The following is a 19091-nucleotide window of genomic DNA, read 5'->3' on the forward strand; positions in this document are numbered from 1 at the left end:
AAAGTGAAAGTAATAATTTTTTTTCTATTGATTTTACAAAAATTTCGTCAATGCTGATGGTCAAAATAACATGTTTACCTTACTTTTATGATTTTTTTATTGTAAACCTATTTTCGAAAATTTTTTTCGCACAATAATTTCTAAGAGGAATATTAATTTTCAAGACCACGCAGTCCTTAATCAATCATTGTAAGTTTTTTATCCTAATTATTAATAAAATATATCTTAATGATTAATAATAGTATATTTCGTAACAAGAGTTGTAAGTAACCTATTAGGCACGAAGTAAAAAATCTTACGAATGCGTAATGGGCTTACAACTCAGGTAACGTACTATACTTTTTCTACGCCTATTTATGCATGCTACTCAAGAAAACGTGTCCTATTTTTAAAGAAATTGTATAATGTGCTGCCTACATTTAGGGGAATCACTCTTTCAATCCTAAATATATCTCGCTAATACTACAAGTTTCTATATTTTTTAATTGACTAAATTTGGGTAAATAGACCAAATAAAAATTTGATTGTAATTAAATTAAACTTGTATGTAGCTTTCTTCTCAAAACCTATGTGCATGTTATTGTTAAATGTCATTTACAAGGAGTGTTGACAGTGCAATTTTTGACGTTTATAGACATGGGCGTAGAAAAATAGTAGTTTACGTAATACGTCCCGAAAATGGTCTTTTACTGGGGCAAATTGCAGGGCGAGCCGTAGCCAGTAAAAAACCACTTTCGGGACGTACTACGTACAATATTTTTCAGAAACGGGCATTGTTGTACTATACATACAATCAAATGCATCATTTTGAACATTCATTTTATAATAAATGTCACATTTTCCACTAAACGTCAAAATATGTCAAGTTATTTTATAGTTTCAAATAATACAAAACTCGGTTACTAAAGAAACCTATTGACCACTATCTTAGACTATTTTATTATTTTTTTCATAAAGATAGGCCGGAAGGTAAATAAAAATGAGTCCGGTAAAAACTTTTACCAGACCATCACAATAATTTTCCGACAAAATGATATTTTCTGTCCTAAAATTAAACAGAAAAATTTATTCATTTATTCAACCCTTAACGCCAACCAATTCGAATATTGTATTATGTTTTTCCTCTGGAAAAATGCACTTTCTGAAAATAGACTGCTTGGTGATTTTCGGGGCAATCTTCTCTAAAATATAATAGAACTGACAACAAATCACCGAAGATCTTCGCGTATTCCCCGTCTTCATCCCTATCGGTAAAATACTCATTTACCCACTCTTCACGTATCCTTTCACTATCTAACAACAAAAATCTTAAAGAACCATTATCTAACACAAATACTTCATCGTCAGACAACGACTTCATTGTGACTGATAGGGATTTGGAAGCGACCGCTTGCTTCCACTATAATCATCCTACTTGCCGCGGTAAGAAGTGCAAACTTGCCTTCAAAGTATCCATAACATTATTTGTTTCTAAGACATAAGATTTGGTGAGTAGAAACAATTGTCACTCGCAATCGGTTTCAAGATATCTGATATTTTCTTCTCACCAAAGTCTCACTCACAGCTCAAATCAAACAGAATAAAAAAAGTTTCAACAAAAATATCGAATTAGAATATGTGGAACTATTTAAATATTAAGTGGCAAAAATGAATATCAGCATAACGGTTTATATTCTGACATTCTGTTTTGAAAATATCTGTCAACATTGTCGGAAATAACCGCTGTAACCTGCATTGATTTAATTTAATAAGACGTCATCAATCATTCTGTCATTACTGACATATATAAAACAATATTATATTGTATATTATTCAAATTTATCAAATTATTTGAAAAAATTTAAGGCAATCGAAATGTTTTCCTCATCCCCAACCCAATCAGTCGGTAGCTTAACCAAAGAAAACAGAGCCGAACGAAGAAATAGACTCCGCAGAAAATTCAAGGCAATTGTTCGACTGGTTATAGCTAATTTGTACTGGATAGGAGACCCCGAAGATGCTAAAATAAGCGATAATGTACGAAGAAATATAAGAATGCTAATGAGAAGAAAGAAAGTAAAAAGTGTCTTAACCATAAAGGAAAAATCAATTTTAAACAAACCAAAAGAGTATAGAACTGAAGAAGACCAAAAAATATTGGCTAAAAGTATAAGTGGACTTAAATGTTTCAGAAAATATCCTTCCGGTGTGAAAGAAAAGTTAGCTGCCATTACTTATTTTTGCTACTTTCCAGCTGGAAGGGTTATTATCAAGCAGGATCATATGCCCGATGGTATTATAACAAAAATAATTATAACTATTCTATTACTAGCTTTAGTAAATGAAGTTATACTGAGACGTTTAACACAAAACAACACAATTTTTGCAAAAAATTATATCAACTTTAATAGCACATGATTTAACAAGCGTATAATAGTGATGAGTAAGGCGCTCCGCACACGGGTCCACTCATTTGCATTTTACAACTTGAATGCGCAACGCGCAATTGGAATCGTGAAATCGAATTTGTACAACCTGTTTGCAACTGGAGTCCGCACACAGGAGGGCCATGTATGCAACTTCAGCCCGCAACTCTCGGCTGATAGTCGGTTTCAGTTGGCAACAGAGCTCGGACTAGTGAAATTACATTTCTATTATTTTACTTATGTAGTGCTAGTTTTTGAAAATGCATTCTAGCTGTAGTGAGTCTCGTGGAGGAGGAAGAAGGAAATATTGGTGTCATCCGTATATTCAAAAAAACTTAAGCCGCAGGCTGTTTGTTGCTGCTTTTTTTTGAATAACCAGGAAGGTGGTAGTTGTACCACACTTCATGCTTCTCTACCTCTTCGACAAATTATTGATTGATTGAAATTGATCACTCATTTTAAATAATATAAGTCCCTCCCACCCGTGGTCTTCTATTGTACGGCACGCAACTACGCGTGCGTACTGAGATTGCAGGCGACTGGGATTCAGCGTTGCGTGCGACTCATGCGATTCACGTTGCCAGCTGAATTTGAGTTGACGACTGGAATTTGGCCCGTGTGAGGACTCCCACTGTGAAACACAGACAAGGTTGCGCGCGACTCTCGTTGACAACTCGATTTGCAAATGAGTCGGTCCGTGTGAGGAGGGATTAAGGAATCGCAACGCGAGTCTTAGTCGACTGTTATTTCTTATGAGTATGTTGAATACTAAACTTCATTTACAAGTGTATTTTTATAAAAAAAGGTGGATATCAAATGAATATTTTCCTATATTTATCTATATTTTTTTCACTTTCACATTTACAAGCAATAAATTGGGTAATTATAAACCAGTGTTTCCAAAGAGGTCCAGAGGGACCATCAGAAGTCCAAGGGAGACTCAACGGGGGTCTATGTCGGGCATGACTAAAATGGAGGTCCCCAATCGTAAGCGGAGGCTCATATAAAATCTATTTGGTTTCGATAGAACTAAAATATTGATTTTGATGTGATTTTCATGTTCTAATCTAAAAAATTCAGACTGAGACGTTTTATGGTTTTACAGAGATTTTAATTACTTTACAAGAAGAAAATAAAGCACAAGCCAATCGAAATATGTGAAGTAAAAATAAAAGTCAAGATGTCAGTACTAAATGTCACAAGCAAAGCCGCCAATCGCTCAGAACGAATAACCGCAGATTCCGCAAACAGACGCTTCAAAAATAACTGTAGAGTCGGGATCTTTCATACATTCCTTTATTTGCGCAGACGAGGCTATCACAAAATGTAGAACATGAAGTCGCGAACGAGGTTTTGTAAGAATGTCTGCGTGTTGATACTCGGTCCTAATTTGCTTCACAGCTAGTATCCCTTTCTTGATTCGGACTGGCTTGTTGCAGCCATCAAGTTATCATCAACGTACAGCACATCGATGATTTTACCAACCTCAGTAAGCAGAATATACACACAAGGATACTCGCGGCTTTGTTGATTTCCCAAATCGATCATGACATCATCAAAAGTTTTATTCCAGCAGCGGGGAGCCTACTTTAGACGACATAAACTTTATTTGATATGTCAAACACGCCATGTTTCATCTGCATAGCCCTAATGTTGTTTCATGAAGACTTCCTCTTTGACATCACCGTATAAGAATGCTATCGAGACATCACACTGCTACAGAACCATCTTCTCAACAGCACCAACTTCGAAATCTGGTTACGTTCTGAGTGCTACAATCAATGGCAGACAGCAAAGGAAAAGAGCCAACAGTTCGAAATGCAAGTAGTGTAGCTCTAAATACTTTTAGATTCATCAATATCCCGAGTGGAAAGCTGATAGTGAGCCTAAATAATCAGCAAGAGTGGCTGCACTAGCGTTACAACAATGACTTCTATCGGGAGCGAACGAAAGGTCTCGCGACCTAATGTGACCGATTCCCGTGTTCTCTAGTCTCAATTAGCAGTGACGTTAACATGGCTACCACAAATGACCAGTAGTGGATTGATAATGGAGCTACACGCCACATTACATCAAATTTAAACTGATTCACTGATTATAAGCCTTTTCCAGCAACTACAAATGCCATGGTCAAAGCGACTGGAAAGGTGTGAAAGCTCTTGGCTCTTGGAAATAATTCACGCTCAATGACGTATGGTATGTGCCCGACATATCTCGAAATCTCGTCTCTGACCTTGCTGCTCACGAACGAAATCAGAATATCAAATTTGAATCAATTGACACTAAATGTCGGTTCAGTATGTGGTTAAGTATACAGTTCGTGTGAAATTAAAAAGCGTGTCTGAGTTTGTTTAGATTAAAATATGAAAATCACATCAGGTTATGTGTGGTAAAAATAAAAGTCAAGAAGTCAAGAAGACAGCACTAAATGTCACAAGCAGGGCCGCCAAACACTCAGAACGAAAATCCGTAGTTTCCGCAGACAGCCGCTACAAAATTAACTGTGAAATCGGGATTCTTCAACAGGCTTGATAGATAATATTTTAAGAAGCTCAGCGACTGTTACTGAAAGATTTGAGTGATAGATTGCAGTTAACAAAATAAGAAGCAATGCACTTATTTAAACAATTGTGCGATGAAAATGATGAAGACTTCCAACGGTTGCTATAAATACCGAAGGACGCTGGTTGTCGAAAGGTGTATCAAGATATTATTTACTTTTTGATTCAGTTTTAGAGTTTCCAGAAAGTAGAGAACCTGATTTGACAGAAAACCTGATCAATTTTAGAGCAGTATTTGATAGATTTTTTGTGAATTGATTGGTTTTCTTGCTGTGAGTCTGAAGGTTTTAAAAAATGTAGTTGGAAAGAGTCACTTTTTTGATGAGCTAACTTTGCTTTCTTGATTTTCATTCAGAGCATAATCAATTAGAATTTATTTGAAAATTTGTTGTTTAGTTGATTTTATTATCAAATAATTAACCTTATCAAGCAATTCATTCTAATCTTACGTTTCGAAAGGTGTTAATTAGTCTATCAGAGACAATGCAAGTTTCCATAAATAGATCTGATCTCCGAGATTTGGAAAATATTAGTAATGTCCACCGGATCCAGTAAAATTTTGAAAGTGGCCCATGAAACCTAAAAGTTTAGGAACCAATTGAGAAAATGAAATATTAATATCTCTATTTTATAAAGTTTGACGTCAAAAATAAACCAGATTTACGGAATAAATTCAAAAGAGGTAAATTTTCCATTGAAGATGATGACCGATAGGGAAGGCCAGCTTCTGTGTCAGTCCCCGAAAATATCGATGCAGTTCATGACATGATTTTATCAGACCATCCAATTGGGCTAAAACGGATATCTGATATAGTTCAGGTCAATTTGTACATGAGAAACATTGCTGCAAAATGGATCCCCAAATGTTTGAATGTTGACCAAAAGCGTGCAAGGGTGAAAGTATCGCGTTCGAATTGTTCTCTATGTAGACTTCTTAAACTGAATTGTTACTATGTATGAGACTTGGGTACATTTCTACAATCCAGAAGCAAGGCAACAATCGATGGAATGGCGACACTCTGGTTCTCCGAGATCTAAGAAGTTTCGTGTCCAAAAATCTACTGGAAAAGTTCTTGCCTCAGGTTTTTGGGATTGCCATGGAGTAATCATGATTGATTTTTTGATAAGGGTAGAACAATAACTAGAGATTACTATTCGACATTACTGACCACTTTTAACTTTGAATTACTCGAATACCCCCCTGATTCATCAGATTTGGCTCTATCATCTCTTTCCTCAACTGAAAAAAAGTTTCTTCCAACGAGGATGTAATAAAAGCTGTGATGGTCTGGTTTGCAAAACAAGAAAAAAACATTTTTTTTGAAAGGTTCTTTGTAATAAATGTATCCAATTAAGAGGAGAATATGTTGAATAATAAAATATTTTGACATTGAAATTTTGTTTGGTTCTATAGTAGGCTAAGAATTTTTCAATATGTGCGTGATTCCGTTCTAACTGTGATTTTTTGTATTCAAAATTTCAAGATTTTAAAATTTAACTTTTCTAACTTTTTTATGCATATTATTCATCTATTTTACTGTAAAAATAAAACTCTAAGAGGAATTTACTACAACTTCAAAGTATCACGAGCAAGACACAAATGTCGGATTTTGAGTTCCACGGTACTGACTCATTTATCCACGGTACTGACATGGTAACTTAAGATATTAAACAACAAGTGCATCAATTTTCCTCAGTTTGATCATAAACATTAGAATTTATAAGGTAATTAGTTTAAATCATTTGTTACGACAAAAAAAATTAATAATTTATCGGTAAATTCTAGGAATGGACATGACACGGTACTGACATTCAAGTGATGTAGTATAAGTTTTCTTTAAGTGGCAAGTTATATTGTATAAAAATAATGTTTAAATATCTTAAGAATTATTCAATTAACACAAAATTTTTATTAATTGATTATTAATTAATGACTAGTACAAAAAAACAATACAGGACATTGAATATCACAGTTATAATGGAATCACCCATGTCCTCGTATAATTTAATTGAAATATTCATTTATTTGAAGGAACATCTAACACAATAACGAAAATCACTATCATATGTGAATTATCGTACTTTTCCTAAAGATTCAATTTTAGTTGTTCCTTGCGCCTTCGTCAAAATTTCAATATCCCATTATGTCTTATTAGGTGACTGATTGTCACAGAAGAGTGAAATTTACTATGATTATTGAAAAATGAACATTACTAGAAACTATGTTCAGCTATGCATCGATTTTATCACTATTCAATAATTTTTTATTATCAATAAACTTATGCGTCATTATAAACAAAAATGAATTATTATTCTTCTGGAGTAAAATTCCTATTTTTACAAAAAAACGGAGCACAGACAACAAAATGTATTTGAAATATTATAATTAGGTATATTTTGGATTTTTAAACATGACAAAATTTTATTTTTCAATTTAAAAGAAAAGATTCAACTTTGGTAAAGTTAATGTTATAGTGAATGTGAGTTTAACCAAGTTGGAATTTCTGGAACCGTTGGCGATATTCATACTGAACACACTGTTTATATCACCACTACACCAACACTCACAATTACACGTTTCCAGATACTAAAGGTAAACTGTTTACCTTCAATCTCTGAAGACGATAACTTGGTTATCGAAACGCGCATCACATAGTGTAATTATGAGTGTTGGTGTAGAGGTGGTGTAAATAGTGTATTCAAAATGTGAATGAATCCGATTCAAATTTAATTTTATTTCAGCTATGTACTTCATCTTACAAGGTGAATGTTCAGTAACAATAAGCCGTTACGACAACATTCTTCAAGAGGTTATAACAGACGAAGTAGGTGTCATGACCCAAGGAAATGTATTTGGTGAAGTGGCACTCTTACATGGTACCGGTAGACTGGCCACTGTTACCACAACGACTCATTGTGAATTCTTGATGATAAAGAAAGAGGATTTCGACAACGTCCTCAAGGAAACTGTGGCGAAATCATGGGAAGCCATAAAGGTGGAAATTGATAGATTCAGTTATTTCAAAAACTGGGATAGTGTCACCAAAAGAGAGTGCTGCATTATGGCAAAAACAAGAAATTACGATACCGGAGAAATAGTTTTAGGAGATGATATTGGATTCAATAATTATGCGTATTTGATAACAAAAGGTGAAAACACATATAAATGATTTTTTTTACATGAATAGATATTTTTGGGAGACAAGGAATCAGATGAATTCGTTCCAATCAACATTTTTTTATGTTCCTTTATTATCGTTTTAAGAATTAATTCAAAACTTTCAGAAGGTTTATTCTTTCAAAGCTTAGTCAATGATATTCTCTGTTCACTAATATCTTTTTTCCTGGTGAGTTTTGCCATCTTCTTTGGAAAAACTGGTGAAACGTTTTGCCATTATGCAGGGTGTTCCAAAACGTCTCTAGGATAGATAGAAAACTGAAAAATATTTGGGGTTTGCTCAGTAACAAATATTCGTAGCACCATCCGTATTCAAAATAAAGGGTGTTGAAGAAGATAAATATATTTTTACTTGTTAATTTTCTTCGAGAAAACTTTTCTGCATAACGCGTAACAGCTGCATTAGAGTTTCGTTAAGGTTAATAACATGTCAGTGTATTCAAAATTTGAGTAGATTTTGATTCACAATATTTAATTTAACAAATAACAAGGTTTCAGAAATTATTATTGATTCAACGTCATAACTATCAATAAATGACAGTTTTCCATGGGAAACTCAGAGAAAATGCTTTCGCTGTGTTAAATTCAAACTTTGAGCTCCAGAACGTTAAGACATGATCATCAAATTGTTGTTTGTTTCATACTAATGCCTCTATAGCTCAGTGCCCATATTTATTTAACTTTGATTAACAATCTTTTTAAATGTATCCGTTTTATAGATGGGATCTCATTTACTCTACAAAAAATTTGCAATTCACATAATACTTACTGATTAATAATAATAATAATTAATAACTTTATCAATACCTTATACCAGTATCGGTTAAGACTTCATAATGTCCAAATCAAAATATTCCGAAAACGGTACATGGTATCGAGTTATATCAAGAGTATCTTTTTGGTGTAAAATGTAAGTTTATTTGAAATTTTGCTTAATAGATCTAATATTGAAAAAGTTCTGTTCAATACTACTTGCTACGAACTGTTTATCTAACGCCCTCTATGAGAGTCGGATAGAAAAACAAATTTACTGGATGTATCAGCTTCCAAAACATATTTGTATAAAACTTCAATACAATTTGCCAGTAATTGCGGCGAAATCCTAAAAAATTTTTTTACTGAGCTATACTTCTATCTATCCTAGAGACGGGATCACCTTTTTTTGAAACACCATGTATAGCTCAGTAGGTCTCATCTACTACGGGTTTTCTAGATCTTATAAAGGCAGTTTATTGGTGTACATAAAACAGCATCTATCAAAAAACCCAGGATCTCAGGATCTGATTATATTTTTTTCCTATTTGTCAATGTACTCGCTCAATGTCTTGATCAATACCCAGCATAATTCAACGAGGTTCTCACATTTTTAATTATTATTATTATTATTATCATAATATGGTACGGCAATGACCCTAAGGTCCATAAGCCCTGAAATATACTATTTATATTACAAAAATTAAAGTAATTGAAGTAGAAAATAGAAAATTAAAAATTACAAGAGGAAAAAAACATTTAACTAGAAAATAGAAAAGCGTCCAGTCTATTCTTAAAAATATTGACAAACGGTGCCGTTACAATATCCTCAATAGATGATTCCATGTTGAAAAAACACGATTACACAAAAAATGTTGCCTTGTCCGACAAGTGAATATTTCTTTTTTCAATTTCCATCTAGGTCCTCGAAGCCGATTATCAGTGTCCACATTAAATATGTTTCTTGAGTTACCATAATTGAAATTTAAAATGCGATAGGTGATTATGATATATCCACGAAGACGACGTTGTTCAAAGGTCGGTAAATCCATTATATTTAGTCTTTCTGTATAACTAGGTCTTGTACGCCCGAGGAATAATCTGATTGATCGACGCTGAACTTTTTCGAGAAGATCTTTATCCCGCACTAGTTCCGGACACCACACAGTTCCACAATACTCCATAATTGGACGAATATAAGTTTTATATAAACGAGTTGAATTATGGAATGATATCCTTCCAAAAGTAGAGATACAGCTTACTTTTTCCTTTGTTGGCAATACTTATAACATGTTCCGACCAACTCAAATCCGTAGTAATTGTAACACCGAGATCGTTATAAGAATTCACTTTATTTAAGGCGTGAACATTTAAGAAGTCTCGGATTGTTTTTACCTAAGTAAAGAGCTACACACTTATTTGAATTAAGAGGCAACATCCAGTCTAAGCACCACTTAGAGATCGAATCCAAGTCCTCTTGAAGATTTATATGAAGAGATGAATCAGCGAATATTTTTGAATCGTCGGCATAGAAAACTTTATTGCATTGAATATGAAATTGGTATATTACGGACCTAGAACCGATTCCTGCGGAACACCGCTTAATACGGGTTTCTCAGCTGAAAAACAATTTCCCACTTTCTCACAGAACTTTCTGTTTGTTAAGAGTGAGTCAATCCACTCCATTAGATCACCTCGTATGCCAAGATGTTCCAATTTATACAGTAATCTTCGTTTTGGCACTCGGTCGAACGCTTTCGCAAAATCTAGGTAAATGATGTCCGTCGGGATTTTCTTGTCTAAAGATTTTGTCCATTCATTAACACACCAAAGTAGATTCGTTATTGTTGAACGTCCTTTTACAAATCCATATTGTTGTTCAGCTATTATTTTTTCGATTAAAAGAATTCTGAATTTATAGATTCCATAACCTTACAGATGATTGGTGTGAGGTTAATGGGGCGATAGTTCTTGGGGTCAAGTTTATTGCCTTTCTTGAAAATTGGTGTTACCGAGGTTGTTTTCCAGATAGGAGGTAGTATGTGTCTATTAAATGACAAGGACATTATTATAGACGGAGGTTGAGCGAGACCATTACAACATCTTTTTAGAAATAGAGGAGAGATTAGATCAAGACCGGGAGAAGAGTTGTTTTTTAATTTTTGAAGGTGACATTTAAGGAGTAAAATGAAGTTGCTCTAAGGATGAAATTATTCTTGTGGGCAGAATGTCGGGTAAATTATTTTTGATATTTTTAGTAGAGAAAACCTTAGAAAAAGTCAAAACTTCGGCACTGTCAGTGTCATTTTGACAAACCATACCGACATCTTTTATTTATTAGAGGAATGGATGTTTTTGATGACAATGATGATCGAATGTATTTGTATAATTTTTTAGGGTTGTCGCTGCATACTATAGACTCTTCGTACACTTCCCGGGCTTCCTTTATAGACTTTTTTTGAAATCTTTGGCAAAATTTTTGTGAATTTTAAAATCAGCTTGACTGACCGTGAGCTTGTACTCGCGCCACAATTTGCTTTTATATCTAATCAAGGAGGTTATTTCACAATTGATCCATGGTTTTACTTTATTTATGTACACCATTTTCCTGGTAGAATAGTTGTTTTTAAGATCCGCAACAGTACTTGTAAATGTATCCCATACTACAGTGGGATCCAATGAGACACCTAAATTTTCTCCCAATCAACACTAGCTAGGTGGCGGTTCAGGTTCCTAAAATCAGTTATTTCAAAAGTTGTAGCATTATTGTTTTTAGATGGCAGGTTAACATTAAATTGTATTTGGCTTGTAATGACTGCATGATCAGAAATACCTCGTTTCTCGCTAGATCTGTTACCTAACTGGTTGAAATGGTTTTAGGAACATGTACTATAATAGAAAATTTGCGAGTATGGGTTAACGAACAAAAAGGAGTGAAATACTTTAAACTTGATCCTTTATCATCTTGTCCTTCCGATCAAACGGAGACTGTGTCCAAAATTTTCTCCAAATATTGGAAACGGGATGGGAGAGTATCGCAGGTTTCCACAATTACTTCGGGAAGATCCAAAGTAAGAATTTCTAAATATTTTCATTCTTTCTAATAGTGAATAAATATGAACTATTCATATTCATTCTTGAATAAGAAAATGTTACCAAAATGAGATAATGTGTTTAAATTATTAGAAACATTCGGAAGTGTACTAAATTTTCACAGTAAACGGAATAATTAACTTATTTTGACTTTATTAAAAATTAATGATATACAGAAATTCGTGTGAATAATAATAGTTATTCTATCTCATTGCAAGGAACAGAAATCATAGTATCTCAACAATATAAATAGTAACGCGATACTTTTTGTACCAATTATTTCCGATAAACATTTGAAATATTCAATTTTACCAGTTATATTTATTTAAATAACATATTTCATTTGTTTAAGGCGTCTACCATCTTATCGACTGCAACAAATTCTTACTTTTCCTCGAAGGGATCGAAACAATCCAAACAAACAAGTTTTTTACTACCGCAGAAAGAATTTAGAACGCCATCTAAAGTGTCTTCTATTTCTGCATCTACTTTTTCGGATTATCCGGTCGCGTTAGATCTAACTGATTTCGATGAAGAAAATGAGTCGATGGAGCAAAAATCTAATGGTTAGATCAGTCAGGAAGTATAATACATTTGAAACTGATTTATATTTTGTTTCTTAACTAATCATGTGATTGAATAGAAGTAACTTTCACAGTAGAATTAGGCCAGCTAATCTGTTTTCTATTGATAAGGTGTGATAGTTATTGAAGTGAAAGAAAATAATTCAATTTTTTCAAATGAAATATCGGATTATAATGTTTTCTGAAAAGCAATGTTCTCAGCCTTTGACTACATGGATTAAGAAAATCATAAATCATGTGTCTGGCACGGTCCGAGTTCTTGAAAATTTTCTAAAAAAATTTTGTTTGTATTTTCATATATGAAGATGGTCCCAGAAGTACCTAGCCCGACAAAGAAAATACAAAAATTTTGGGCAAAAAATATATTTATCTCCGTTTAGCTCCATACATTTTTCCCAGCGATGTTCTTTTTAATAAGAATCTTCATGTTTCTCAAAATAGTCATTAACTGCGGACATCACTTCTTCATTGTTGACAAATCTTTGACCACCGAGCCATTTCTTTGAATTTGAAAGCAGAAAATAAACCTCATACACTCCGAATGGAGTGTATGAGGTAGCAATTCAAACTAATTGATTTTGACAATTGCAATAACGGATGTGTGAGTTGGTTCATTATCCTGATGAAACAACACTTTCTTCTTAGACAAATGCGGCCGAGTTTCTTGATTTCTTCGCTAAAACGTTGCAATTAGTTCGCATGATACTCGCCGTTGATAGTTTCCCATCTTTTAAGATAGTCAAAATTATCCCACGTGAATCACAAAAAACCGACGTCTGGAAGCGTCTTCAGGACGCTGGTTTTGTTCCATTGTGAGCGTAACTAATCTTGCGCACAACCTTCTCATGTCCAAATTTTTAGTTAATATGCGATATAGCGCACTTTTTGGAATGCCTACTATGTCTGCTAGTCCGCGCACTTTTAGTGGACGATCATCCAGTACCTCCATGTGGATTTTCTTCAGCATTTCTGGAGACGTTAAGTCGTTTGGTCGCCCACTGCGATGCTGGTCTTCGCAGGTCGTACGTCCTCGCTTAAGCTCAGCTACCCTACCTAGTATTGGTAACGAAGGAACAGTCTCACCCAAAGTAGTATCTAGTTCAGCTTTTATATTGGTTGGGCTGTTGTATCACATCACGATGACCAATTTCTTCCATATTTACAAATTTCACTCAAAACATTCACTATTGATGGCTGCCAAATAAACACTAAACAACGTGGCGTCTTCAAACTTGAAACATATGTTGAATAGATTGTGTACTATCTCATACAATGGTATTTTTCAAACAACTACCGCCATCTGTAGGTCAGGCCTTGTATCTTTGAATCGAAATCATTTAAGAACCTCTCACACGAAAAGATCCAAATAAATGATAAAATAATGGACATATTTCTACAAGACGCAAAAAATTTCCGAAAAAGTGTTGTTTTTGTTATATTTCTAAACAATTAAAATAGGGCTTAAGTTATAACAGCTATAGTAGATACGGCGGAGGTCTTCCATCACGCGACTTAAATTTCAGCACAAATATTCATACGAATTAAATTAAAATTTCTGACAACTCAGTCGAAATGATCGTTATGGTCGGATATTTATGAATTTGTAATTGAAAAATGAATTTAACATAAAAGTTATGAGCAGGTTAATTTGGTGCAAACGTACACCAGATATATTTATTATAAAAAGTGTTCCGGGATTCTGGGAGTGAGTAGATGGAGTGAAAATATTGCTGTTACATAAAAAAATTTTCTCATACGACCCCTTGTTTCTGTATTATAGGCCTTTGAAGTTGCGAAATCAGAACTTATAATAGTATATTTTCAAAATAATACATTCGAACTTTATGGACGTATGTATGTGGTTAACAATCCGTATTTGTTTAACTCGATAAAATTTATGGTTTAGAAGGTAGATTTTTAGATAGTTGTACATACGAAGGAAACCGTTCGCCATAAAGAGACATTCTGATTAAAATTATCATAAATTGTAATTATCTAATGAAAATAATTACAGGAGGTAAAAGTGACGGATTGTTAACTAAAGGGCATGAGTCGCTACTTACCTTCAGATTGTTGTGTAGAATTATTTATTCCGTCAAACACATTACATAGACATACGTAATCATTTATTAAAAATTAATACTTAAAATTAAGTTCTGATTTCGCAACTTTAAATGCCTATAACTTAGAAACGTGGGATCGAATGAAAACATTTTTTTCGAATTACAGCATTATTTTCACGTCATTTTGCATTAAATCCCGGAACACTCTGTATATATACAAATGATACTTCATACGAAAACACTGGGAGTTTAACTTGAAGAAATATGTCTGTATACTAAAAGAAGTGATAGGAAAATTTCTTCAGTCTCTTATAAAGATAGACTATAATAGAAACGTACTCTAAAGTTAATATAATGTAAAGTTCAAGAGAAATTTCAATTTTTAACTTCAACGAACGAGTACAGCTTGACTCTGCATATAACTAGGAAACAAATGGAAAAAATTAGTTTGTTTCTGAGTTTCTTGTATAATTTCATTGATTACTCGATTTTAGAAGTGTTCTACGTGAACTATGAATTGGAAACACATTTTATACAACTTTGTGAAATGCATACGGGTGCCGTTTTCAATGTTGGAGAAAATTTGGATAGGAGAAGAATAGTGGCAGAAACTCCCGTTACCTGTCTTTTGATACCTCGATATTTCATATTGAAAAATAATATGGACAACATGTGGACCATGTAAGAATAGATTTCTATTATTATAAAGTAGAACGTCAGAAAAATGGATTAGAATAATAATAAGGATAGTGGATAATTGTGTCATTTCAATTTCAATTTCGTTTTTTATTTCATCAATAGGGTAATCAAGAACCATAACATGGGTAATACTAATATGACCACTGGGCGACAAACAATTGTGATTAGTGGGTTTTGCTGTTTTTTCATTGTAATCGTGCGTTTCGTTGAAGTACATTATTTATTGTGTAGTTGTAACGAGTTGTGACTTATTGTGTTCATATTCCAAATCTACAAGTCCTGGTAATCCAAACTTAAACGTTACTTCTCATAATTTCTTGAAGTTTAGCTAAAAAAGGTGGGTTTTAATAATGTACTGATACCAGCTAACTTAGTAAAAGCATCAGATTTGTCTTCTGATGATAAATCTGTCCGCACTTCTTGTGTACATCCATATGGAAATTCTTCTAGAACGTTTTCAGTATCTTCTAGTGAAACCTGAGGATATTCTTTTATAAAAAGATGATATTTAAAGTTGAGACTACGGACAGAATACGAGTAGGCTTTCACAAAGACAAAATTAATTATTGTATGAACTATAAATGTGATATACTCTACGATAAGTACATTTTCTACATTAAAGTTTTGTACCTTTGGACATGCTTTGCCTCTTTTCTATCTTTTTTGTTTGGTAAAGATGGAGGCTTCAACTGTTTTATAGCCCATGTTTAAACTGGAGACCCAATTAGGATTTAATGTATTCTCCATATGTGCCGGTTTCCCTTGAATGGAAGAAGCAGAAGCTGGACTGCTGTATCTAGCTACACATACTTAAGAGAATACTTTTCCTAGGCTGCTGAAAATCATTAAACAGTTTACAAGTAATATGCCCATTCCTGAAACAAAGTGATTAGAGCACACTCTAGTACATCTCACTTCTTCTTCTGTTAAATCTACCCTTTTCATAGCATCTAGCCATCGTTTTCTACGTTTCTTGGACTAGCCTGAATTCGGAAAAAAAAACTGACAGAAGCCCTATCAGATTTATTGCCATACTTTATCACCTCGCAAAATGTAGGCATCGTGAAGAATAAGATGGGTAGATTAAAAAGAAGTTAGATATGTGTATCGTTCATCAGCCATATTTGTTTTCAATTAACAGCTACGAATTGCCTGGAAAGTTTGGTCGGTTCAGGTTGGTTGGTTCACTATGTGCTTGGTGTGTCAAAGAATTTGTTTTTGGAACAATTTAGAGAAAGTTATTTTTGATTTGACTTTATTTTCTTCTTCATCAAAATTTCAATTTCAAAAATGTAGTATGCTGTTCCTCAGAAGGGAAAACAACAACTCTCCTGACTAATATCGAGATACGGATATTGATTTACATTTACATCCCACGAATGTGATATCCATCGACCATTGATATAATATTTATTTTCAAATTAATGAAATTAGAAATAACTTCAGAGGTGATTTGTAGATATTATATATTTGGATATACGAGGGTATATTGGAAAATTCTTAGCCTACTATAGAACCAAACAAAATTTCAATGTTAAAATATTTTATTACTCAACATATTCTCCTCTTAATTGGATACATTTATTACAGCAAACCTGCAACGTCTCTAGACCTTTAGAAAATTTACGACTTTTTAAACTTTTTTCAGTTAAGGAAAGAGATGATAGTCGTACGATATATTTTCCTTTAGAGTGGTTAGTAATGTCGAATAGTGATCTCGAGTTATTGTTCTAACCTTATCCAAAAAATCAATCATGATTACTCTATGGCAATCCCAAAAAACTGAAGCAAGAACTTTTCGAGCAGGATTTTGGACACGAAACTACTTAGGTCTCGGAGATCCAGAGTGTCGCTATTCCATCGATTGTTGCTTTGTTTCTGGATCGTAGAAATGTACTCAAGTTTCATTCATAATAACAATTCGGTTTAAGAACTCTACATCGTTTTTAAATCGAGCACAGATCGAACGCGATGCTTCAACCTTTGCACACTTTTGGTCAACATTCAAACATTTCAGGATCCATTTTGAAGCAATTTTTCTCATGTCCAAATTGACGTGAACTATATGATGAACGCATTCGTATGAAATATTCAGTACTTCAGATATCCGTTTTAGGCCAATTCGACGGTCTGATAAAATCGTGTCACGAACTGCATCGATATTTTGGTGACTGACAAAGAAACTAGCCTTTCCGATCGGTCATCATCTTCAATGGAAAATTTACCTCTTTTGAAGCTTTCAGTCCAATTTTTCACGGTCGCATACGAAGGACACTGATCACCAAGGGTATTAAGCATATCTTCGTAAATCTGCTTACCTCTTAACCCTTTTAAATAAGATATTTGAAGATGGCTTGATACTCCAATTTTCCTATTTTCACAATTTAGGTGGACATCTTTTTTCTTTTAATTTATTGCGTAACTCTGGTTTACTTTTTTGACGTTACACTTCACACTGACACTTCTAAAAAGTTATTGTTCGTTGCTAGGCTAAAAAATTTATCCGATTCAAAAATAACCATTCCTTGCAATTGTTTTAACAATTTCGGTTTGAACAATAAGTCACGGGGTTGCTCTAAGACAACTTGAATTTATTTGATGATCGCATAAAAAAATTGAGGTAGAATGTTTTGCCACTTTCTCCGCAGAAAAATTACAATCAATAAAACCAATTTTTTTTAGAATTAAACAATTCTTAACCAAACATATACCGGATACAAGAGGAGTCTATGACCATTACATTAAGGAACAAAAATTTAAATTGTATAAAAAAACACTCGTGAAGCAAATATTAGAAGAAAAAGTTCTGAGTAACGATAATTCCATACATAATGTTCCGTACAGTATACGGTTGAGAGATGGTGTCGATGCTAATTACCTGTGAAGTTTTATGAAATATACACTATATTTTCAAAAAAATCACTTTCTGTTTATTATTTTATGATTAAATTTTTGTCTCAGTTTATTTGACTTGTTGAAAAAAAAATGAATTTTAAATTGTGAAAGATAAATGTAATTATGAATTTACTTACTCTAATAGTATATACCTCTGATCCCAAAGTGGTCCAGGTGGTCCTCAAGGGTCCACGGGAGACTCGACAGAGGTCTAAGCTGGGCGTGACTAGAAATGGGGGTCCACAATAGTAAGCAGGGGTCAATGAAAATTTATTCGGCTTCGATAGCGAAAAATTAAAATGTTGGCTTGACTTCTCAATATACAGAGATAGATAGAGAAGCTCAGCGATTTAAGATCATAGAAAGAGTATGGGAAACAGAAGCAATCCCGAGGAAGTGGTCTATTATGTCCATATGTCCATATGTATGGAATAAATTCAGTTTTCGCGTTATTATGTACTATGTGAAAAAAACTGAAACAGGTCGATTTCTATTCTTAAATTGGCAATTAACGGTATGAAAATATTATACCCCTCTGAATTATAAGCATCTCCTCGAAAATTTTAAAAAGGGGGTCGTAAAGTATCTTATTGGAAAGGGATTTTAGTCCTCTGTTCAACAATGTAAAGTTTTTTAAAATTTGGTGCAATTATAACTGAGATGTAAAATGTTTATAATGTCTCTATCACAAAATTTTACGTAGAATGAATATGATAATGAAGATGATAATGTAGCAATTAAATGTTCAAAATGACCACCAATCACTTCTTGACAATAACCGAGGCGATTTTGGAAGTCTAGTATAACATTTTGTATGACCTTAGGAGTTATTTTATTAATTTCTTCTGTTATTCTATCTT

General features: G+C 33.6%; 1 protein-coding gene across 1 annotated transcript; it reads left to right on the plus strand.

Annotated features, from left to right (window-relative positions):
• Positions 1-1806: 1806 nt before the first annotated feature.
• LOC130893936 (uncharacterized) lies at positions 1807-18322 on the plus strand. The gene is made up of 6 exons (XM_057800395.1): positions 1807-2272; positions 7709-8116; positions 11778-11968; positions 12343-12556; positions 15132-15318; positions 18019-18322. Exons 1-6 carry the CDS (start codon positions 1855-1857, stop codon positions 18218-18220), a joined length of 1620 nt encoding a protein of 539 aa, XP_057656378.1. The 5' UTR covers positions 1807-1854; the 3' UTR covers positions 18221-18322.
• Positions 18323-19091: the final 769 nt, after the last annotated feature.

Source organism: Diorhabda carinulata, chromosome 5 (genome assembly GCF_026250575.1).
Source record: "Diorhabda carinulata isolate Delta chromosome 5, icDioCari1.1, whole genome shotgun sequence".
NCBI classification, from domain to species: domain Eukaryota; kingdom Metazoa; phylum Arthropoda; class Insecta; order Coleoptera; family Chrysomelidae; genus Diorhabda; species Diorhabda carinulata.

What these genes read in the sequence shown, in the direction of transcription:
- LOC130893936 (XM_057800395.1), top strand. Translation starts at nt 1,855, where the DNA reads ATGTTTTCCTCATCCCCAACCCAATCAGTCGGTAGCTTAACCAAAGAA. An exon ending in TGCGTATTTGATAACAAAAG is followed by an intron (nt 8,117 to 11,777) that starts GTGAAAACACAT and finishes AAATGGTTTTAG; the next exon opens with GAACATGTACTATAATAGAA. An exon ending in GATGGAGCAAAAATCTAATG is followed by an intron (nt 12,557 to 15,131) that starts GTTAGATCAGTC and finishes ACTCGATTTTAG; the next exon opens with AAGTGTTCTACGTGAACTAT.